The sequence below is a fragment of the Aricia agestis genome, chromosome 19 (assembly GCF_905147365.1).
Source record: "Aricia agestis chromosome 19, ilAriAges1.1, whole genome shotgun sequence".
In the NCBI taxonomy this organism is placed as follows: Eukaryota; Metazoa; Arthropoda; class Insecta; order Lepidoptera; family Lycaenidae; genus Aricia; species Aricia agestis.
Genome location: NC_056424.1, coordinates 10,910,456 through 10,933,072, shown reverse-complemented (window position 1 = coordinate 10,933,072; position 22,617 = coordinate 10,910,456). Strand labels below are relative to the sequence as shown.

Genomic DNA, 22,617 nt, shown 5'->3' with positions numbered 1-22,617 from the left:
CTCTAGCACAGAATACATATTATTAGTTTAACAATCTGTAGTCGAGTGAACGTAAATCTTTATAGATCGAAAACTGCGGCGGGGATCTAAGCATTTGTAGACATAGGATATTTCTGAGCCCACCTCTGAATTTTGAAGTGCACACAATGAGACCTGCGATCGAAAGGACTTTCGAAGTATGAGAATCGGCACCAGGTATTTCAGTGACCGGAATACTGGGCTTAAGTTTTAAGATTAAGGAAACACGAACTAAAAACTTGTTAATTAATTTAAGATCTTCAACTTTTTTAAATTGGTCATTCAAAAAACTTGCAGATTTAAAACCCCAAGTACCTTTTGGTCTGGATCGCGGTGATAGCGAGTTAAATTCACCACTAATTGTTTTAAACAACTAAGTAATAAATGGCAATAAGTAATAACATAGTACCTATATCTAATAATGTCTCTCTACCTGAAAGCACTTGCGTCTTTATTCAGTGTTTTAGAAATGCAGACTCGTATTTTAAAGACAGAATAAAACTTCCTCTTTTATTTAAAGACTAGAGATCCGCCCGTGGTACATACGTGGACATCTTAGCTATACATTGGTGAAAGAAGTTTTGAAATCGGTCCAGTAGATCCTGAGATTATCGCGTTCAAACAAACAAACTATTCAGCTTTATAATATTAGTGTAGATTGCTGCTTACCCTGAATAATTCCGTAACTCAATAACTGTATTGGTTTTATTGAAGTGGTAGTATGAACTATATGTTGTAATAACTGAGGTAAGACATAACTCGATCCGTTTGATCGTTACAGTTATATCAGTGGCACCGTCTCTCGTAGTATTGATTTAGCGGATTTAATAGAATTGGTTTCAGTGTAGTTTTATGTGGGCTGAGTGAGTTTATGTATTTTATGTACTTGCAGTACCTACTGTACATTGAGTACTGAGTACTACGTTAGTTTGTAGCACTGCGTTTAAACCTTAATTTAAACGCAGTGCGTCGTAATTCGTATTTTCATCCTATACTGTATAAAAATCTAGTATTACCAAAATGTATTTGTCACTTTAAAAAAAACGATAAGTCCAAACGTTATTTGTTACTTTCTACGAAAAGATTTTTGTGTCTTCTGTTTTGGTTTTATTACCTACATCTACAATTTATTTCAATAAGTATGAAATTATTTCGGCATACTAACATCGTAATACGTAAATCAAAAGACAAAACCTTCCAAAAACGGAACAATAGAAATCACACTTTTGTTTCGCGAAACCAGAATTAGACACACATACTTGACATTGCTCGTTCAAATCCTAATCACCAATATCACTTGAATACTACCCGAATATCGAATATTACCCACTCGAATACATTATTACTCACATGAATATTATATATTACTCACTTTGATATTAATTCCAGACACAGATTGCTGAGTATCCGGCATTTTACTCGCGTTTCGAGCGCCGCGTACGGAAAGCGAACTGAAACTGAAATCCGCCGCCTAAAATAGAAGGCGGCACCCCTCGCGTGCAACGATAATGTACTTGGGAAATACGTCCAAACGTGACATAAAAAAAGAAGAAAATGGAGTGAAAAAAAACCATTCGTCATTTTATAAATATTGCTAAGAATAATGTAAGTTCTGTTACATGTACGGTCTGTTCATATTCTTTACAATGTTATTTTTTTTAACCAAGCATAATAATTGAATTTGAAAAGGAAATGAGCTGACAACGTAAACAATTATAGAAGTTGGCAATTTTATTACTACTAGAGATCGCCCAATGGTCGAAATTCGACCTTACTTGCAACGACATTAGGACTACTACCTATATTTTGTAAAAAATATTGACTTCATCATATTTTTTTTCAATTCTTGTCTCTGGGACTAAGCTGATGCAGCAAGATGGGACTCAGGACTGACGTGGTGTGAAGCGTCCATAGATATTATTATTATAAATAAAAGAGTAAATTTCGTATGTATAGGCTTGTCAGTCAAAAATCTGTCATTTTTGCTAGTAGTAGTGTCGTAGTTAGGGAATGCAAATCTCGCGAGATTGGGGCTCAAGCGAGATCCCGCGAGTTTATGAATACAATACCGCGAGATCTCGCCAATTTCGAGATCTCGCGAGATTAGCAGTTTGGTGGGTTTTTTGCAAATAATCACAATATTTGAATAAATTACGAAAAAAAGTAATAAATATTATAAGTATTATAAGATTATCATTCATTTTAACGATTTGTTTTAAATAATTTTTAAGTAGTAAACTTTGACATAAGTACATATCTAATATCGATCAAATAACAAATGTCAGAAACAACCAGTCTTCTCTTCTAATGTGCGCTTTTATAATTTTGGACGTGGCGGTAATATCGTGGACGTCCGCGGCAAAACGGTAACATAGGGAAGTACAATGTATGGAAATATATTATGAAGACGTTTTTAAATTTCCGTCGACGATAACTTTTAAACGTTAGAGGACATCACGACATAATATACACTTCTGAACCGCACAAAACGTCCGCGGTGCGTAAAATCAAAAGGGCATTGAACGTACCCAACGTTTTATCGTGACAGACGGCGTCCACGATAACGTGACGTCCAGAATTATAAAAGCGCACATTATCGAACACAAATCTTTTAGTAATAAAACAGTTCTTTTGTAACTAAAAAAACAACGAGAAGTCAAAATTCAGGACCTAGTTGAAAATCACAGTGCACAGTTGCTTAGGCCAGCTCCTCTTTGTTTTTACTTCGTGATCGCAACTCCGTCCGTGTCAGTCCGTGCTTCGAATAAGACGTTTTTATGCTCAAATCTCGTCAACCTCGCGAGATCTCGCCTTTTTTTCGTCCGAGATCAATCTCGCTAAAAAAGGCCGAGATCTCGCGAGAACGAGATTGCATTCCCTAGTCGTAGTGTATGTAACGTTTTATTTGTTAAAAATATATAATTATGATAAAAGCATAATTTTAAAATAATATTAGCTCGATGCACTCCTTCACCATATAAACTATAACTGTGCGAAATTTCATGCACCTACGTTTCCCCATTTTTCGTAAAAAGGGTTACAAAGGTTTTCTCTCACGTATTAATATATATATATATATATATATATATATATATATATATATATATATATATATATATATATATATATATATATATATATATATATATATATATATCGCAGCCGACTGGTTTAAATAGCCGTTCAATCAAACAGCTAGCCCTTTGACTGAACAACGCCATTCAATCACACGGCTATACGTCGTTTAGCCGACTTTTTGACTACAACGTTCAACACTACAGCTAGACTACGCTTAGCCAACTGGTTTGTTTTTGTTTTGGCGGGGGGCTGTGCCCCCCGAGCCCGCCTTTTATTTGACGGCGGTCGCCGGCTGCTGCCGCAGCACGCTCGCTGCGCTCGCTCGGCTCCCTCTGTGTTGTGGTCTAAGTTCTTACCTAACCTAACCAACTTTTGGACTTTCTGGATTGTGTTTGTTTTTGTTTTGACGGAGGGCTGTGCCCCCCGAACCCCCCTTTCGGGGAAGGCTGCGTCCATCCATTTCATAATCCCGTAATTTCTCCTCAAATATTTGTTGAAATTTTAATTCACTCGTATGTGCCTCCACAATTTTTGTCTCTTTAATAACACTTGTAACTTTTATTAACTACTTTCTTTCCGAAAAACAACCACAAACACCAACAAACACCTGCTAGTTGACGCCAAATTGTAAATAAAACGCACCTAGCGCCGCAGCGGTGCGCGCTGAACTACTTCAATTAGACGGCGGCTTTTGAATCAGCTGTAGTGTTGAACGTTTTGAGCGACTAAAATATTCAATATAAAAGGTAGACGTGTGATTGAATGGCGTTGTTCAGTCAAAGGGCTAGCTGTTTGATTGAACGGCTATTTAAAACCAGTCGGCTGCGACATAGATACTACCAACGCGACGCCATTTTGATTTTGGTAGTCTGATTCGCTCTAGTCGAATCATAAATCATTATTCATGAATCATGATAGTCTCTGCCTAGTAGGAACATTGCAAAGATTTGTATATAACAGAGGTATGTTAAATATTACATACTAAACTATTTCCTAACTGTATCAACTATCTAATAGATGATAACTTTTTTGTAGTTAGGTACTACAAATGAAAAAAAACAAAGCAATTTCAAAAATCCATCAATAGAGCAATAAATACAATCAAAAGGTCGTGAGAAAACTGCATGCATGAGACACCGCGGGGTCAGCAACCTTTTACCATCAAGATAACCGAAGTTTAATTAACGGGAGCAGGTTAAACTTAATTAAATCTAACTACTACTGTACCTTAAATTTTGAGGTGTTTTATATCGCTAAATAATAGGCAATATTATGCTTTTTAACCTACTATTGCGTGTGTTTTGTTTATGAAAATACTTTACAAACGCTAGCAAAAAGATATGTCAGAAACTCAGGTCAGAAACCATAATATTAAACCGGCCACCGAAATGTAGAAGCTATAGTTTTAAATAAACTTATAGCTTATCTTCGGTAGCCTGGTGGTTTATTTGCCTAAACAATGACCAATCACTTAGATCAGTTGCATAAATATTTATAGAAGATTTCACGAGTTTCTCCGAACTCGAAAGTTTACCACCCACTCTTCAGAGAACCATTAAATGTTCTAACGTGGTTCTAACTTCTAACAAGCTATAAACAATATGGCTCTAACCAACTATAAACCAACCAATAGCTTGCTAGCTTGCAATAGGTAATGTTCTTACAATGTTAATAGTAAATGACCTAAAACTTAAGTAGGTCCCGCTGTAAAATTCATAAGCTTATGAGTTATGAATTTTGAAAGCTAATGCCAAATATATATTCTGTGCTAATGCGCAAAGTTTATAATGGTGCGATTTATATTCTATGTCTTAATACAAGTTGATTCATAGTAAATTCTAATACAGACTAATACAGACGTTTGGACTTTTTTAGCAAGCGATTTCTCTGACGTATGAGACAGAGACAAAACATTGTATAAGCATAACATTACGTCTGTAAAGTGTGAACACTAAAAAAGTTTAATGATTTAAGAGGATACACCAGGGGCTAGAGAAATGAAAAAAAAGTACGTGTAATATCTATAGCTGTCTCCCTTACCTCAAGCCCATACCGCAGAACGCGATAGAGACAACTGCAGAAAATCCAGAAAATCAACGATTCGTTGTCCCCTGATTCCTTCTCCAAAACTTAACCGATTTAAGTAGTTTTTTCATTAAAGATTAAAAAAAGGATTAAGCTGTGTTCCTATGTTTTGCTTTTTTTTGTATAATCTAGCCAAATCTGTTTTCTGGACGTTTGAACACAGCGGAAAATCTGGCCATTTTTTTGGGTTTTTGAACGTTCATATCTTATTTAATAATTAAATTATGAAAAAAAAGAAAACATAGGGACATTGTATTAGTGGCCGTAGATATTCAGGAAAAAAATTATAACTCTACTAGCATTATCCAGGGAGGAAACAGGGGACAACGTTTGTATGGAAAAAAGGGCGGTGTGGACTCCTCTTAACATTTAGTCAAGTAACAAATAAATAATTAAATTATTTGCACTAATCAACTCTCGCAAAACAACATAGGATTTATTCTAGATCGGCGTTCCACAAGGGTGCATTCTGAGACCCAAGTTGTATCTTGTTTATTCCGTCGAAGGCCTGTGGAATGTCAAACATGTCAATATTTACCAACCATTTATGATTTAATAATCTACAAAAACGGTCGCCAATCAAGAAAAACTGGACCAAGTGAAAACTTACACTTTCACGCTCAATATGGTTTTAATTCAGTTTTTACTTTCGATCGGTTTCTACATTACTATTCAACTACCGCTGTACATGAACTTCCAACGTCGGAACGAATAAATTTTGCGCTAACATCAGCAATAGCTTCTGATATTATGATAGCGTAAAATTTTTAGCTAGTGAATTTCAATGTTATATTAAAAAATATTTAGTTAGTTTAAAAAATATTTTAGATGCAATAAGAATTAAACAACAGAAAACCCTAGCTTCTTCTGTCTCACATGTTTTATAATTTTTATTTAAAAAGATTGTATTATAATCAGTTGTTTAGGCACTACGATTATCAAATTTGTTACCCTACTTTTTGGCGTATGGTGAAAAAGGAAAGAGATACGCCAGATTTAGAAACGCCAGGTAAATAATTTGCATTACCATATTAGGATAGTCCATAGTCCATATAGATAAAAAGGCTGTAAACTGCTAATAGGATATATTATATTGTCCTATTAACAGTTACTTAGCCTTTTCATTCGTTATTATTATTTTGACCTAAAAGTCAACAAATCTCAGTATGCGGAAATAATGCTTTTCTCCACACCAATATTAGTCCAATTTTGGATACATAAGTCAGTCCACTCCCCAATATCCCAATTTATTCCTGTAAAAATATTGACGCGTGAAGCGATGGTTAATTTTGTTAGGACGAAGAGTGATGGGCAATGTAATGGATTGGGAATGTTGAAGCTTATAAATGGACTATGTAAACAATAACTTAGTAAAACTTATTCTTATCTAAATTTTAAAATTTAAATTTCGAATAAGTTTCACGTTATTGTTTTTAAAACATGTTTGAATATTAAAATAAAATCGAGGAAATGCGTTTTGCCAAAAATCCACACGCGATTAATGGTTAAATATTTTATGTTGTAAGTAGCTTTACGCACTATATTTCGACAGACGTGTTTAGCTTTCAGGAGTATTTCAATGTCTCCTTTAAATAAAAGTTAAGTTATCATTAAATCTCTCTCAGTGCAATGGTAAGTTTCTAGACCTCAACATATTATTATGATTGAATTTACGTGCGAAAAGCTACGCATTTTTTGACGACAACGCCTACATTCCAAGACTTTGTCCGTATAAATAATTACATTTCTGAGTATTTAGCTCATAGATTCTCTAATGTATGTCAGGAATAAAATAGGCATCATAAAATTAACATGTGCAACGGATGGCGGACTTCACAGACCAATTTTGTGACACTAGGACAGGCATACTAAGTACTCGTTTATTGGATGATCACTACGAACATGCGTCAGAGCATTTAGCCTAGTACGTGTTAGTAGATCATTAGATTTAATTGAAATCGGTGGATTAGGTACTCAATAATAATAATAGCTCCTACACTGGTTTCGGTGGCCGGTTTCATAGAAACCGGGCCAGCTACGCAGGAGTTATTTTATAGTGCCTAAGTGTGTGCGCAGTACACAAGAGCATCCTCTATTTTTACTTTACTCTCATACTCTCATAACCCAGTGGGACGGAACAGGACCGGCGAAAGATCAGGCGCAGGACCGACTTTTTACATGCCCATCCGACGCATGGCTCATCTTACTTGTCAGACAATCAGGTGATCAATAAACAAACTTGGAAATAACATGTTTCCAACGCGGGAATCGAACCCACGACCTCCGAGTCAAGAGCCGCGCTCTATACAACTAGACCACGGAGGCGTTCAAGGTTTTAGGTACTCAAGTACAATGCTATGGAGAATAAAATGTCGCGGCGCTTCTCTGCAGCGTAGTGTCGTATAGTTTCCAGTCTTGACTTTAGTATATATATCATAGTAGACAGAACTAAGGAGTTTACCTCGATTCAAACAAACGGGCGAATATACGCGAATTGGGCGTGACGTCTCTAAGCGCTAGTGAATAGAAAACTGCAGTTTAAAAACCTCAGTAACCGGGATCAGACAAAGTAAACAAAAGTCAAAAACGCCATAATCACATACCACAATAAAACGTTGGACGATTAAGACTATGGGAAATCTAAAGATACAATCAGGTGTGTTAAGAGTGGGGTTCAAAACCATAGATACAATGGAAAGACTACGCCGACCGTGACTGTTGCTAATCAGACTGGAAAAGACCATAATATGTTAAAAAGAAAAGACATGTTACCAATTCACCGTTCACACATACAAACTATGTATTTTAGCTCAAAAGAAAATCTCGAAACGAGAAAAAGAAACATTTTTTTACCCTCGACGAAAACAGAACGGACAGAGTGAACTAGACTGCCATAGCCTCATAGGTACATTTGATACTTTTGCGTAGATTATGATGACATTGGAGCACATAGTCTACGCCAGCCATTCTCAAATTTTGCTCCGCAGAGCCCTGAGGCTCCGCAAAACAGTTTAAGAACTGCTGGCGTACACTAAGGAGCACGTAGTTTACGCTTAAAGAAATTTCACATCTGACAACTAACTATTTGAGGACGTCATTAATTTTTAATTGATTTTTGTTCATAAAAGTGGTCGATCCGTCGCGTCCGTATAACCCTTGGTGATCATTAAACTACACTGTAAATCTTTTTTTATTATCATTGCTTATTGGGCTTTTATCTTCATTATCATTACAATAAAAACCTCTAAGTTTTAGTTAGAGATTTATTTATAGATGGTTATTTTAGGTTTTGTGGATAAGATATAATATGGAAGTTACGTTAAACTCGTAATATTATAGATTGTTATCTATTTAAAAGTTTACCGTAACATGTTGTAATTATGTAGTTAAGTTTCTACATGTTTTTAAAGGGCATGGTTATTTGGAGAGAACAAAAATATTATCATAAGAAGCATACTCAATTTTGATAGAACTTAAGAGGATACACCAGGGGCGAGAGAAATTGAAAATAGGTATTTGAAAATGTATTGCTGTCTCACCAATCTCTAGTCTCCCACCGCAGAGTGCGATAGAGACAACACGACAAAATTTCTAATAAAAGAACAGAAAATCTTCGATTTGTTGTCCGCTGATTCCTTCTCCAAAACTTAACCGATTTAAGTACTTTTTTCATTAGGAATTAAAGCAAGGCTTGAGCTGTGTTCCTATGTTTTATTTTTTTTGTATATTTTAGCCAGTTGGTTTTTCTGGGTGTTTGAACACAGAGGAAAATCTTGCCATTTTTTTGGGTTTTTGGACGTTCTTATCTTTTTTAATAATTAAATTATGAAAAAAAGAAAACATAGGGACATGCTAGTAGTGGCCATAGATATTTAGGAAAAAAATCATAACTCTACCGGCATTATCCAGGGAGAAAACAGGGGACAGCGGTTGTATGAAAAAACGGCGGTGTGGACTCCTCTTAAGACCTCTAATACTCTACAGCAGGGATTTTCAACCTGTGGGTCGCGACCCACTGGGGGGTAGCAATACAACTGCAAGGAGGTCGCCAGATGTCGATAGAACTATTTCAGTCAAAAAACTATAAAGTAGGAGAATTTTAACAACTTTAACAACGAAAACACTGCTCTACAGATTTGGATGAAACTATCAACTTTTCTAGACACATAACTTTTTGTTTCATCTGCCTCCTGTTATCGAACTCTCTGAATTCTTATGATTATGCAGAATTTCCTTATCATTTCAATTATGTATTCAAGGAGAACAATTATCAGTCCATACTTCCATACTTTTATAAGTATTATAAGTGCGAAAGTGTGTCTGTCTGTCCGTCTGTCTGTCTTTACCTCTTCACGCCGAAACCGCTAAACCGATTTTGCTGAAATTTGAGCGGGAGACACTTTGAGTCCCGGGAAAGGAGTAAGGATAGAGGATACTTTTTATCCCAGGAAAATGTACGGTTCCCGCGCGATAAACAAGTTTTGGCGCAAGGGACTTGCGGACGTCATCTAGTGAATATCTAAAGGACAATAAGGGATCGCCATTGATATAGTATACATAATACGCATAATTTTTCACCTGGCAAATATAGCGCTCTAAGTCTTAAATCTAGAATCTAGATCATCGTATATTTAGCATCACCTACGCTTCCAGTCAAGGCTAGGCTAAGATTTAAATACATCAGCTATTTGCATATAAATATAAACATAATGGTGCTTTGATGACAAATCTTTTGTGAGAAAACGTAAAAAATACCTATTTTAGCCGTCTAAAATTGTTAGTTACTTGGTGTTTAAATATTTTGAAGTTTCTTAGACTTTGGTACATTGGAATCTAATTGGAATTGATCGTGTATTGTGTGTCAATTGATTTAATTCATTAAAAAATAAAGATTGCCCCGTTGAACGGGGCATCTGCCCCTTCATTTTTAGGATTTTAGGTAGGTATAGGACTTCATATTTTTAACAAAAGTAACCATGGATTAAACATACATAATATGTCGTTATAGATAATAATATTTTATCACTCATCTCGCTCTTACTTAGTGTTTATAAAAGAGATAAGATCATTAACGCTAAGTTGAATTACGCACATCTGCGCAAAAGACGCAAACTAAAGTCGGATCTTCAAAGGTAGAGAAAGCCAATATAACCTATGACTGCTATTGATCAAGTACAATAGGAGTTCAATCTATAATTAAGTATCTTTTCTAATAGGAAAACAATAGAAGAGTTTTTTGATAATCGCTTTTATCACTTAATGGATACTTAAGGAGAGTGAAAGTAGATATGAAAACGTAAATAATCGGCTAAGTGCGAGTCGGACTCGCGCACGAAGGTTTCCGTACCATTATAATTCGAAAAAATAGTGTTTTTTGTATAGGAGCCCCCCCGATTTATTTAATTTATTTTAATTTTTTTATTAAATATTAATGTACGAATATAATTAAAGATTTTGTGAATATTTCAAATGCCTACCTGTTTCTATTATGAATTACGAGCAAAAAAGCCAAAAAAACACGTTTGTTGTATGGGAGCCCCTCTTAAATATTAATTATATTTTGTTTTTAGTATTTGTTGTTATAGCGGCAACAGATATACACAATCTGCGAAAATTTCAGACTATATATCAGAGGCTATAGCGACTCTTGAGGAACAGTCTGGAGACAGACAGACAGTCGCACAGACAGACGGACATCGAAGTCGCAGTAATATGGTCCCATTTTTACCCTTTGGAGTTTGGGATCCCTAAAAACTAAAAAGTACTTATAGCTGAATATTTAAGTTCGTATCTTTTGATTATTCAGTTCTATCAAATGAATAAGTGTAGTGATGCAGAAAGAATTCGCGAGAATTGTTATTCAGATTTCAGACGCACGTGTTGCCGAATCTCCAGTTTTCATCATCATCGTACTGTCTATTGCTAAACGGAGCCCATCACGAGCCCCAACCATCTCGATCTTGGGAAGTTCTCATCCATCTACTGCCTGCCACCTCCTTCATCGGTCAATCGAAATACTGGGGTTCTTACGCTTCGCTTTCCTAATCGTGACAAATAAGATACATTAAAGAAATAAAGAAGTAGATAAAGAGGATAATAATTGGAAGTAAAGATGAATATCATAATTCACAAAAGAGGCAAACAAGTCGTAGAAAATAAGTAGTATTTGATCCTCTTTTTAACCCCTTTGGGACTTGGGAGTGGAATTTGGAAAAGTAGAGACTAACTTTCAAATTCCGATAGACTATTATACCATAGTAAAAGGATTTTACTATGATTATACTGTATACTATTTTACTTATTATTTGCAACCAACCTTACGTACGTCGTTTTGAATAATAGTGATAGATCGTTCGTAATAAATCATTCCAAATAAGGCAGTAGACTATAGAAGTTTACGAGTAGTTTAAGAGTAATTATCATGGTGACATCATTGAGGTGAGTCGCCTACACAACACAAATAGGGTTGCCAGAAAAGCCGGACACAGTCAGGCTTTTTCATTGCGTGTCCGGCTAAAATAAAAGAGAGTCCGGCTTTTGTAGAGCTCTGAATTTAGAACTTTATAGATCGTTCGTAATAAATCATTCCAAATAAGGCAGTAGACTATAGAAGTATAGAGAGAGTAATTATCATGGTGACATCATTCAGGTGAGTCGCCTACACAACACAAATAGGGTTGCCAGAAAAGCCGGACACAGTCAGGCTTTTTCATTGCGTGTCCGGCTAAAATAAAAGAGTCCGGCTTTTGTAGAGCTCTGAATTTAGAACTTTATATCAAATCCTTCAAATTTAAGTATTGTTTGTTATACTAAGGGCCTGTTTCACCACTTCCTGATAAAGTTCCGAATAAGCTGTTCACTACTTTTTTGACAGATTCTCCATACTTGATCAGTCAAGTTAATTGGTGGATAGCCTATTCGTCACTTATCAGGAAGTGGTGTAACAGGCCTTAAAAGTTTAGATTATAAGTACTCGATAGCAGGGTTTCCGGCTTTTTTGTACTAATGCCTGACTGACTGACTGCTTTGTCCGGTTTTTTGGTGTCGCCACAGGCTAGTGGCAACCCTACCAGTTACCACTAATCAAATTGTACACCATTAGCTTGTCCTAAATTAAACTGTATTTTGCCGAGCCTTTAAAAATGAACTCATGAACCTAGCTGAATATTAGGGACATTATTTATGGTTTTTGAGCATGTTATTTGTGTCTGCGGCCTAGTGAGGATGAAAATTCAACCGTTCAGTTTATTACATCGAGACCTTTCCTTAATAATTCAATGAAAATCATCTGAAAGTCTGCTGCGTTTCCATGCTTGCCAAGGCTTGGCAAGCATCCACAAGGCACAAGCGTCCACAAATCTCACTTGGCATTTGGATTTTGGAAGTCGTTTACACGCTTGTGAATGCGTCAGTGTACGTACATGATTACATCCAAGCAAGCGCCTTTTGATCTGTGTCTAAAAACCGACACTACACCGGATCGGATATAAGCGTCCACAAGCTCACGCAAGCCAAGCTAGATACTCTCTTTACACGCTTGTGCTTGTGGACGCTGGTCAAGTCTTGGCAAACATGGAAACGCAGCATAATGTCCGTTTTCACCCACCACGATCTAACGTTTTGTTGGTGACAAATAAAACCAGCTCAATGTTAAGGCGCAGACAGCTGCCAATTTGACATCTTTGTGCAGTTTTCTAGACGTATGTATTTCATTGATTGGCACAAAAAAAATATATGTTATTTTTGATTATATTTGGAAAAGCTTGTCCGATTTAAATAATAAAGTAATGTACTCCTACTGGATGAAAAAAAATACCAAAGTCACATCTTTCGGGAACTTTAAACAGTTCTAACTAAAGTAATAATACAATATATGCTTTAAAAATTTGTTTATTTGATACCTTTTACAAAAATCCAAAGATTGCCCGATTTAATTTTCGGCTCTGACATCTAGATTTCCCACAATATTTATTTTTCCTCTAACAAACGAAAAATATATCCACGCTTCTGAGTGAACATTTCACATCTCTCTCTCTCGCATGAAAACCGACAGTGTTCGCTGAGGCGCGGTGCTATGTGGACGTGTGACGGATTTCGCTCTGCCGATATTGTGATTTTAGTGTAATTGAAGCGTTTAGTTCTTAAAATTTGTATATAGGTATTTCTCATTGTTTTATAGTATATTAAGTTTATTCTGTAAATATTTGAAATTATATTGCGCGTCTGTAAAAATGGGTGACAAGAAAAAGAAAAGACGTCCAGCAAAAAAGCGACAGCTTCGTGAAAGCCACAAATACATGATGGAAGTAAAAGTAAGTTCAATTTTATCTACTTTCTAGTTGCGTACGTCTTTATTAAAAAAAAAATGAACAATTACGACCCCGAATCAAAATATTTAATCAATCCCAATGTGTTTTAGGATAGCCAGGATCGTTGTGTCAAATAAAACATAAAAAAACTGTATTACGATTGATTACGATTTACGAAAATCCTCTAAGATTCGAACCATAGACCTTGGAAATTGACATAATAATGTTATCACAATCGTTGTGATAAAATTATATCAATTTCCAATCGGCCTATGGTTCGAATCTTAGAGGATTTTCGTAAATCGTAATACAATTTTTTATGTTTTATTTTATCACTGATAATAATTTTGCTTTGTATCTGAACATTTATGTTGGAGTTTTGCACTTCAAAATAAATGTTCAAAAAGTTAAAAAATCACCACTCATAAAGTTGATTATTTCGTTAGCCTAAATAAGTTTTAGCGTCGCGCGTCGGGGATCGTTCTGATAAATCAATATTCAATCGGTCTATGGATCGAGTTTCAGAGAATTTTCGTAATACTTTTTATGGTTTTTTTTTATCACTATTAGCACAGAATAAATAATAGTACAAGTACTATAATTAGGTAGGTACTATAAGTTCATTTTGCTTTGAATCTGAAGTTTTATTTAGGCCTTTATTATTTAAATTTTTATTTCAGGCGGCGGAAAACCATGGATAGTGCAATTATTGATAACCCAAACGAATCACCAAATGCCAATTCAGATCCAGCGGCAGGTAGTATGTTGGAAAGGTAATATAAGTTTATTTACCTATCTACTTATTATAAGTTGTAACCAAACGTCCTTCACGACTACGAAACACAGCGCAAGGGCTGTTTCACGCCGGTTTTCCTGTGAGTCCGTGGTATTTTTCTAGTCGAGTCGGCCCATTCGTGCCAAAGCATGGCTCATTCATTGTATTTTTTATGATCCAGTTTATCTATTACAAGCTATTTTAGCCTTTTTATGATATTATTATGATTTAATTTTTTTCCAGTCGACCGAAAACGATGGAATTAGATAATAACACAGTGGAAAATATAGCAAATGCCGATCGCAATATAGCGACGGGTAGTATTTTAAAAAGGCAAGTATATTTTTACAATTACGATAGGCTAGGTAAATATAGATATAATAAGTTTATTACTATTTGAGCGCGATGCGATTGCGCGATTCTTTCAGCTCTATTCAAGGACATGCTCCGTAAGGGCCGGGACACAAAATCACGGCACGACGACGCGACGTCGTACGGCGCCGGACCGTGTTTTTGTGTCCCGGCCCTAATAGGGTGCGGCTTCACTGCGGAGTAGGGGTGAGCGTTATTTCACGTCACTATAGTTACAATAACTAGCTACATACAGTAACCGAATAACTAGTTTCGAGTCGTATTTATATAGTAGAGTAGTGATTTTTGTAACGTTTTTATTGCATTGGGTGGTATGAAGTACCGTCGAGCGATCGTCGCGTTGTTTCGTTTGGAGTCGCAGCTAGCGCCCGCCGCCCACTGCACCGGTCGACCTAGCGAGCGACAGCGAGTTTGCTATAGTCCGCGCGGAACTAGTTGGCCGCGCCGCCGGTATGTGAGCATACCGGCGGCGCGGCCAACTAGTTCCGCGCAGATTACCTAGGAAAAATATTAATTAGTTTATATCAATACTAATATTATAATTGGGAAGAGTTTGTTTGTTTGTTTGAACGCGCTAATCTCAGGAACTACTGTTCCGATTTGAAAAAAAGGCTATAGGCTATAGGCCCGCGCGCGCGCCTCATCCCGGCATTCCCCCGCGCCGCGAGTGACCTTTCTGCAACGATTTTAAATGGGATAAAATATTGTCATTTAAAAAAAAATAACACCCACTTTTTTGGTTAAATGGGCTCTCCTAATGATGCCTAAGCCCTGCGGGGCTAAAATGGTAATATTTAGCAATTCCTCTCAATCAATTCAGCAAATGAATTGTCAAAACTGACAAATGTCAAATCAGTGCAAAAATACAAAAATGAATTGCAAGCAGAGTTGCATTTTGCGATATTAGAGAAATGAATCATATTTTGATTCGTCTCATGATTCAACAAAGCGACCATTTTAGCCCCGCTGGAATAATTGGGCAGGAAGGTTTAATTGAGAATGTTACTAGGTATGCCAAATTGCTTGAAATTTTGTCACAGTAAAGCCTGTATGTATACAAATACACTAGTTTTTGTTGCAGTCAAAAATACCTTGTAGTTTTGATTTTATAGGCATTCAAAGTTTCGAAAAATATCGATTCCCGCTAACAGTCCCGCGACCGCTTGTGACGTCATATCACAATTTTCCGCGCGGGTCACGTTTATTGTATAGAATAAACGTGATTTTTTGCTCTATCTCAATAACGGCAACAGGTTTTTTTAAATATTGAGTTCTGTATAATTTTATCCTAATTCCTATTTCCCAATAATCGAAAAGTTAATCATTTTAATTTATGAAATTTTGTGGTGATCCAGTTTTTAAACTGTTGTTAAATGTCGATGTCTCAAAGTATAAACTTACTTACAGGCTGGAAGAAAAAAGTACCCATGACACTGGACTATGTAGTTTGGAGGCTGAATGTGATGCTGAAAAGCTTATTGTTGAAACTGTACTTCCTCAGAAGAAACCTGATGTCGGAAGAAGAATTATAAGTGTGTCATATTTTTATAAGAGGTTGCAAGAAATTTCTCATCATGGTCCTCTTGGATGTGCTTTAACTGACATAGAACTAGTAGGTGAAAAGCAAGATGGCCTCAATTCAAAATTCACATTTCTATGCATACTTTGCAATCTAATATTGATAATTGATAGTGACTCAAATGACGACCATTACATGCCTATCAATAATAATAAGGCAATATTCGTAACCTGAAATATGGAGCTGCCCTTGCACCTTATAAAACCAGGAGTGATTTTTGTCTATATTTAATTTGCCCTGTTTATCTATTTTCCAAAATGTAACTTTTTGTTGTGTTATAGCAGCGTCTACTCCAATGTTATATGCTGTGATGGGACGTTTAATTTCTAAAATAGTTTTTTCATCGCAAATTCCATCGGGCGTTGCTCCTAAAAATGGCAAGTCTGTATTTATAAATAGCCCGCAAGGCTTTACTTTAATTCAATCTTGTAATTCTAAATCTCTTATTGCTTGTTTTTAATTTTCTTGGCCATGTTTGATAGAAGAAACGAAGCTTATTTTTTTTTAATATAAAATGTCTTTTAGTAGGTTAGCACTTGCAGTGTTGGGTCTTCTTTTTATCACCCGGCCAAAGTTTTCTAATAATTTTCTAATAACTTCATCATGATCACGCTTTGGGTCAAATTTGTGTCTTTGATGGGATATTTCGTATCAGTTTGTAAATTTTTAGCATATTACAGAAGTTCCGAAGTAGGTGATTTCGGCATTCAATTTTCTCGACACAGGGTTTGTACGTGTCTTTCAGAGCTGCTACTTTCACAGTGAACTCTCTACAAGGAACACGTACACACCCTAAAGTATTATCACTTGTTTTTGTTACACACTGTATATATATATATATATATATATATATATATATATATATATATATATATATATATATATATATATATATATATATATATATATATATATATATATATATATATATATATATATATATATATATATATATACATAGCTGGGCATTAACTCGTTAATCCGTTAATCGTTAATTAACGAAGTCAACATTTTGATTAACGGATTAACTTTTAAGTTAACTTTTAAAAATATTAACGGACTGGTTAACTTCCGTTAATATGCAGAAGTCCGTTAATCGTTAATCCAATGCCTACTATTTACCGCACGGCACCGCGGCGCCGCGCGAAAACAGGTTCAGACGAAACAAAAATAATACTAGATATACATTTTCAGGCGCATGCGAGTGAGAAGATATTTGTTTCGTTTTATCATTTCATTATGTTGATAAAGAAGAGTGCAGTATAATTTAGTTACCTAACTAAATTATACTGCACTCTTCTTTATCAACATGCAAATGATTTATTATAACAATAAACTATATCTATAATAATTATTGTATTGTTATTTCTACCTAGAATACAATAATAATAGAAGTATTTTGTTTTGTCCCTAACCTGTTAACTTCCAAAACCTTAAACCAACAGGTTTTGTATGTACACTAACGCAATGATATAAGTTACAACAAGGCCATATTACACATATTAACGGATTAACGATTAACGTTAACTTGCGCTAATTCGTCCGCAGTGTAACGCTTTAACGTTTAACGTTACTTTTTTTTAACGGATTAACGATTAACGAAGTTAACTATTTGATTAACGGTGCCCAGCTATGTATATATATATATATATATATATAGCTGGGCACCGATAATCAATTATATTATGCATATTCAATAGGTTTGAGAATCGGCTACTGGGTACTTTATATATTGATAAGTGCATTTGTTGAATAAATAATAGTAAATTATTATAACCTGAGACTGACGACGACCATTAAGTTTGTGCGACGGGATAGCGATCAACGTTGCCATAGTGACATACTTACCTATTTACGGCCGTTCCCAATATTTGATCTATCTCTGGTTTTGCCCTACTAGAGATAGGAATAGCTCACAATTGACAAAATATATGTCTCTAATGTCTAATGTGAGCTATTCATATCTCTAGTAGGGCAAAACCAGAGATAGATCATATAGGTATTGGGAACGGCCGTTAGTCACTTAATTAAAATAATAATACTATCGTAAATATAATATTATGGCTAAGCAACGTTTGCCGGGACAGTAAAAAACGATTCCTGAATTTTGTTTTATTTCTTGCTGTACTTATGTAATTGTAATTTTAATGTAAATTGTAATGTAACAGAAAAAATGTTTATGAAAAAAATTTAATGTTTTTACGCAGTTGGGTTTTGTCATTATTTTATAATATAATAGGTATATTATAAAAGAATAAATGTGTTTTATTTACCATAAGTAAGCCTTACACGCTACGGTCTACCGGGGACGGGAGAGATCCACCTGTACAGCACGCACGTATGCCTGCGCAGGTATACCGGTATGTGTGTGGAACCTGGTCGCCTGCGCAGGTCCAAAAAACTGCACAGGTATATTCCCTCACACATTCCGGTCTACCTGCGTAACGTGTATGGCTTACATTACTACCACAATAGAAATAACGAATCAGTATAATATCGACTTCAAACTTTTAAAGATTCCCGCGTATCCTCGAGGACAAACGTGCATTTTTTGTAAGGTTCAAGCATTTATGCACTTTAGTTTAATGATTATAAAGTTTATTTTCAAGTGCGTTAATATTACCTCTCCGCTGTGCTCCGTTCTATCTGCATTCTGCACTAATCTTCCGCACTCTTATAGTTCGCTCACGGAAGTATAGTACATAGTATTTATTTATTACGCGCCATCTATTGAAATCTCTATGCGACAGCTCAATATTAATCAAACCTATCTTTTAGAAGTTCCCGGTTCAGCCGCTAGCAAAGCTGGCGCTGTCTTATCGGACAATTAGGGGGCGTGGCTTAGAAATGCGAATCCTCAAGGTCATTGGCAGTTGTCAGCGTCTTAATGCAACCTCGTCCTTGTCCTTGGAGCCTATGGAATTAAGGACTAAGTGGAATCATAAGCGTTGTTGAAAATATGATTGTCGTTATGAGTTATGACTTATGACTTTTATAATACTAGATGACCCGCGCGGCTTCGCCCGCGTAAATTAGGAATTTTACAAAAACCGTACATTTTCACATAAAAAAATATTTCCCCCGATTTTCCCACATTTTCCTGAGTTTCTTCGGTCGTATTAGTCTTAGCGTGATAATATAATATAGCCTATAGTCTTACTCGATAAATGATCTATCTAACACTGAGACAAGTTTTTAAATCGGACCTGTAGTTCCTGATATTTATATCAGTATAAGTATAATTATAATATGGTAGTGATGATGATGATGATGATGATGAATGTCATTTGCATAGTAGCATATGCTTTCTGTTCTTAAAACAACGCCGAAACTCCCAAACTTGTATCTATAAGGAATCAGGAGTTTTCTCAGCACCTTCCGAACCACGGTATACCAGGTATATCTCGGTGCAAAATCTTACTTGTTGGTAGCATATGCTTAGAATACTTCTCACGAATCCGAAGTCACCACAGGTTTCCCTATAAGTTTTGAGGAGTTCCCTCGATTACTTATGGATCCTTCATCAGATCACCACTTTTGTGAATATAATACCAAATTGGGATGATACCCTATATACCAAAAGAAAAATTTTGAAAATCGGTTAACAAACGGCGGAGTAATCGTTGAATATAAGAAAACGAACATAACACCTCCCCCATTTTGAAAGTCGGTTAACATTGTAGCCTATGTGTTATTCTGATGTATAAGCTATATTATTGTAAAGTTTCATTAAAATCCGTTCAGTAGTTTTTGCGTGAAAGAGTAACAAACATCCATATATCCACACATCCACACATCCATACATCCATACATCCATACATCCAAACAAACTTTCGCCTTTATAATATTAGTAGGATGTTATATGACTTATGGGATACATAAAGGGCCTCTTTTTTTGTACGTATTTAAATACTATGTGGTTTATGTCATAAGTGCCTGATAAACGTACGAACTTAAAGTACGCGGGTTTTAAGTTCGCGAACTTACTCGGCTCGCGTCGGTGACACACGAGAATCGCTCACACTGGATTACCATGCCCCCAGGCCCGCGGCTCGCGGCCCGCATCTCGCGGCTCTTTGCTGACACACCGGCGATCTAAGAATCTAGATCGTCGAGCCATAAGTCCGCGTACTTACTCGCACGTCTGTCACCCCCTTTACGTCTACGCCTTGAATCCTGTCGTACATTGTTTATCGAAGTGAAAGGAACTGTCTTTCTCATCATGTTTGCTCAGTAAATGGTAGATCTGATTTCGTGTATTCGTGGATATCTATAATTAGTATACTGTCACTCACAAGACACAATAAATACGTATAAATATAGTTTAGCTTTTGCAAGATGACCACAATGAAAATTAGATTTTTTTCTCGGGGCAAAATATAGAGAAAGTGAAATAAGTAAGAAAATAGAGAAAGTTTACTTAATTTAGTTATTTGTTCCTAAAATCTGTTGGTAAGTTTTGTATCGATTTTTGAATAATATTACAAACATTATGTTAGTTACTATTTAAGCCTAAAGGAACGTTAGATTTGCACCTGTTAGCAGTTACAGCGTTAGGAATCTAACAGCTGTCTAACTTTTTATGATGAAAAGCAGGTGTAAGGTGTTAGCATATTAAGACAAGGTAAAAACATTGTAATACAGGGTACTACTTCCATCTTTTTTCCTTATTATATTATTATGACAAAATATTATTAAATATACGAAAGCGTATCCCTGAGTGTTCTCATCTTTACGTAGACCAGCGTGAAAGTATGACTGAGCAGTTACTAAATCGTATTTGGCAGGTTAGACGGGGGAGAGCCATGCTTCGGCACGAATCGGCGGGCTCGACCGGAGAAATACCACGTTCTCACAGAAAACTGGCGTGAAACAGGGCTTGCGCTGTGTTTCGCCGAGTGAGTGAGTTTACCGGAGGCCCAATCCCCTACCCTATTCCCTTCCCTTCCCATCCCTACCCCCCCCCCCCCCTTTATTACCCATTCCCTCTTAAAAGGCCGGCAACGCTCTTCTGATGCTGCGAGTGTCCATGGGCGACATAAGTTGCTTTCCATCAGGTGACCCGTTTGCTCGTTTGCCCCCTTATTTAATAAAAAAAAAAACTGATCTGCAGGTTAAGCTTTATAATATAGCCTGAGCAATTCATATAGATCTGCTATGAACCAATTCCTGATACTATACTGTACATTGATTCACAAGAAAGGACATGTAAGTGAATAAGCATTAAGTCATCAATGCCAAATCATTTAAGCCGAAGGTCATTGACAATAACATCTTAACAATATAAGTACTACATTGATTACATTTTATTTCGTATTTTAGCACACTGTTCATTGGAACAGTGTGCTACAGATCCTTAAATTTGGGGCTCTACATTTAGAACTAAAACATTTTTGATAATACAGCAGTTACTTAAACATCCCGGTTTCAGTTCCTATAACCTAACCAGAACCTAACCATAGTTTTGACTTTTGAGTGTTTGATTTTGAGAGTTGAGAAATGTAACGTAAGTTTTTTGCACAAATAAAAGTAAAAAAAAAACTCTTTCAGCTCAGGTGCTAATTGCACAGCGATCTCTAAACAGAGGATTACCTAAATTTTTTTTATGAAATAAGGGGACAAACGAGCAAACGGGTCACCTGATGGAAAGCAACTTCCGTCGCCCATGGACACTCGCAGCATCAGAAGAGCTGCAGGTGCGTTGCCGGCCATTTAAGAGGGAATAGGGTAATAGGGTATCTGGTCGAGCCGTCCCATTCGTGCCGAAGCATGGCTCTCCCACGTAAGATTTATGCATCTAACGTGTTATAACTTTGCTTTATTTCCCTGTACAGGTATCTATATTCTATTGAACCTATTGAAAAGTAAACTCTTAACTCTTAAGCTACGTCCAATCAACAAAATTCTTCAGTTCTTAACTCTTTTAAATTATTTGCGGAAAGTTTGTTAAAATATTTGTGAACGTTGTCTAGACGTATGTCTGGGAGGGTCCCGAACCCCTTTTTATTGCGTGAGTAAATGACATTAGGCGGGAATTGGGAACCATTATGGCGCCTAAAACCCTGGACACGACCACAAATTTCGCAAAATCCCCCTGTTTAAAAGTAAACTACACTATGGTAAAACAGAATTGCAGAAATGCCTATCCACTTACTAGTAAATTAACAGTTTAGGCTGGACATATAAATACTATATTATGCGTCCGCTAGAACGCGCTAGTACCGCGAGATTACAGGCAAAATCTATACTAATATTATAAAGCGGAAGAGTTTGTTAGTTTGTTTGTTTGGACGCGCTAATCTCAGAAACCACTGATCCGATTTGAAAAATTCTTTCAGTGTTAGATAGCCCATTTATCGAGGAAGGCTATAGGCTATATTTTATCACGCTAAGACTAATAA

The 22,617-nt window shown here is 36.1% G+C and overlaps 1 protein-coding gene across 3 annotated transcripts in view; it reads right to left on the bottom strand.

Annotated features, from left to right (window-relative positions):
* The window catches only part of LOC121736502 (dihydropyrimidinase), a 66,250-nt gene that overhangs the window by 31,247 nt on the left and 12,386 nt on the right, over nucleotides 1-22,617 (bottom strand). The window contains exon 1 of one of the 3 annotated variants that reach the window (XM_042127730.1): nucleotides 1,391-1,460. The exons of the other annotated variants lie outside the window; for them this stretch is intronic. Coding sequence (XP_041983664.1) covers nucleotides 1,391-1,432 — 42 coding nt within the window. The 5' untranslated portion in view covers nucleotides 1,433-1,460. Of the gene's footprint in view, nucleotides 1-1,390; nucleotides 1,461-22,617 lie in introns of those variants that run through there. 3 annotated transcript variants of the gene reach the window in all.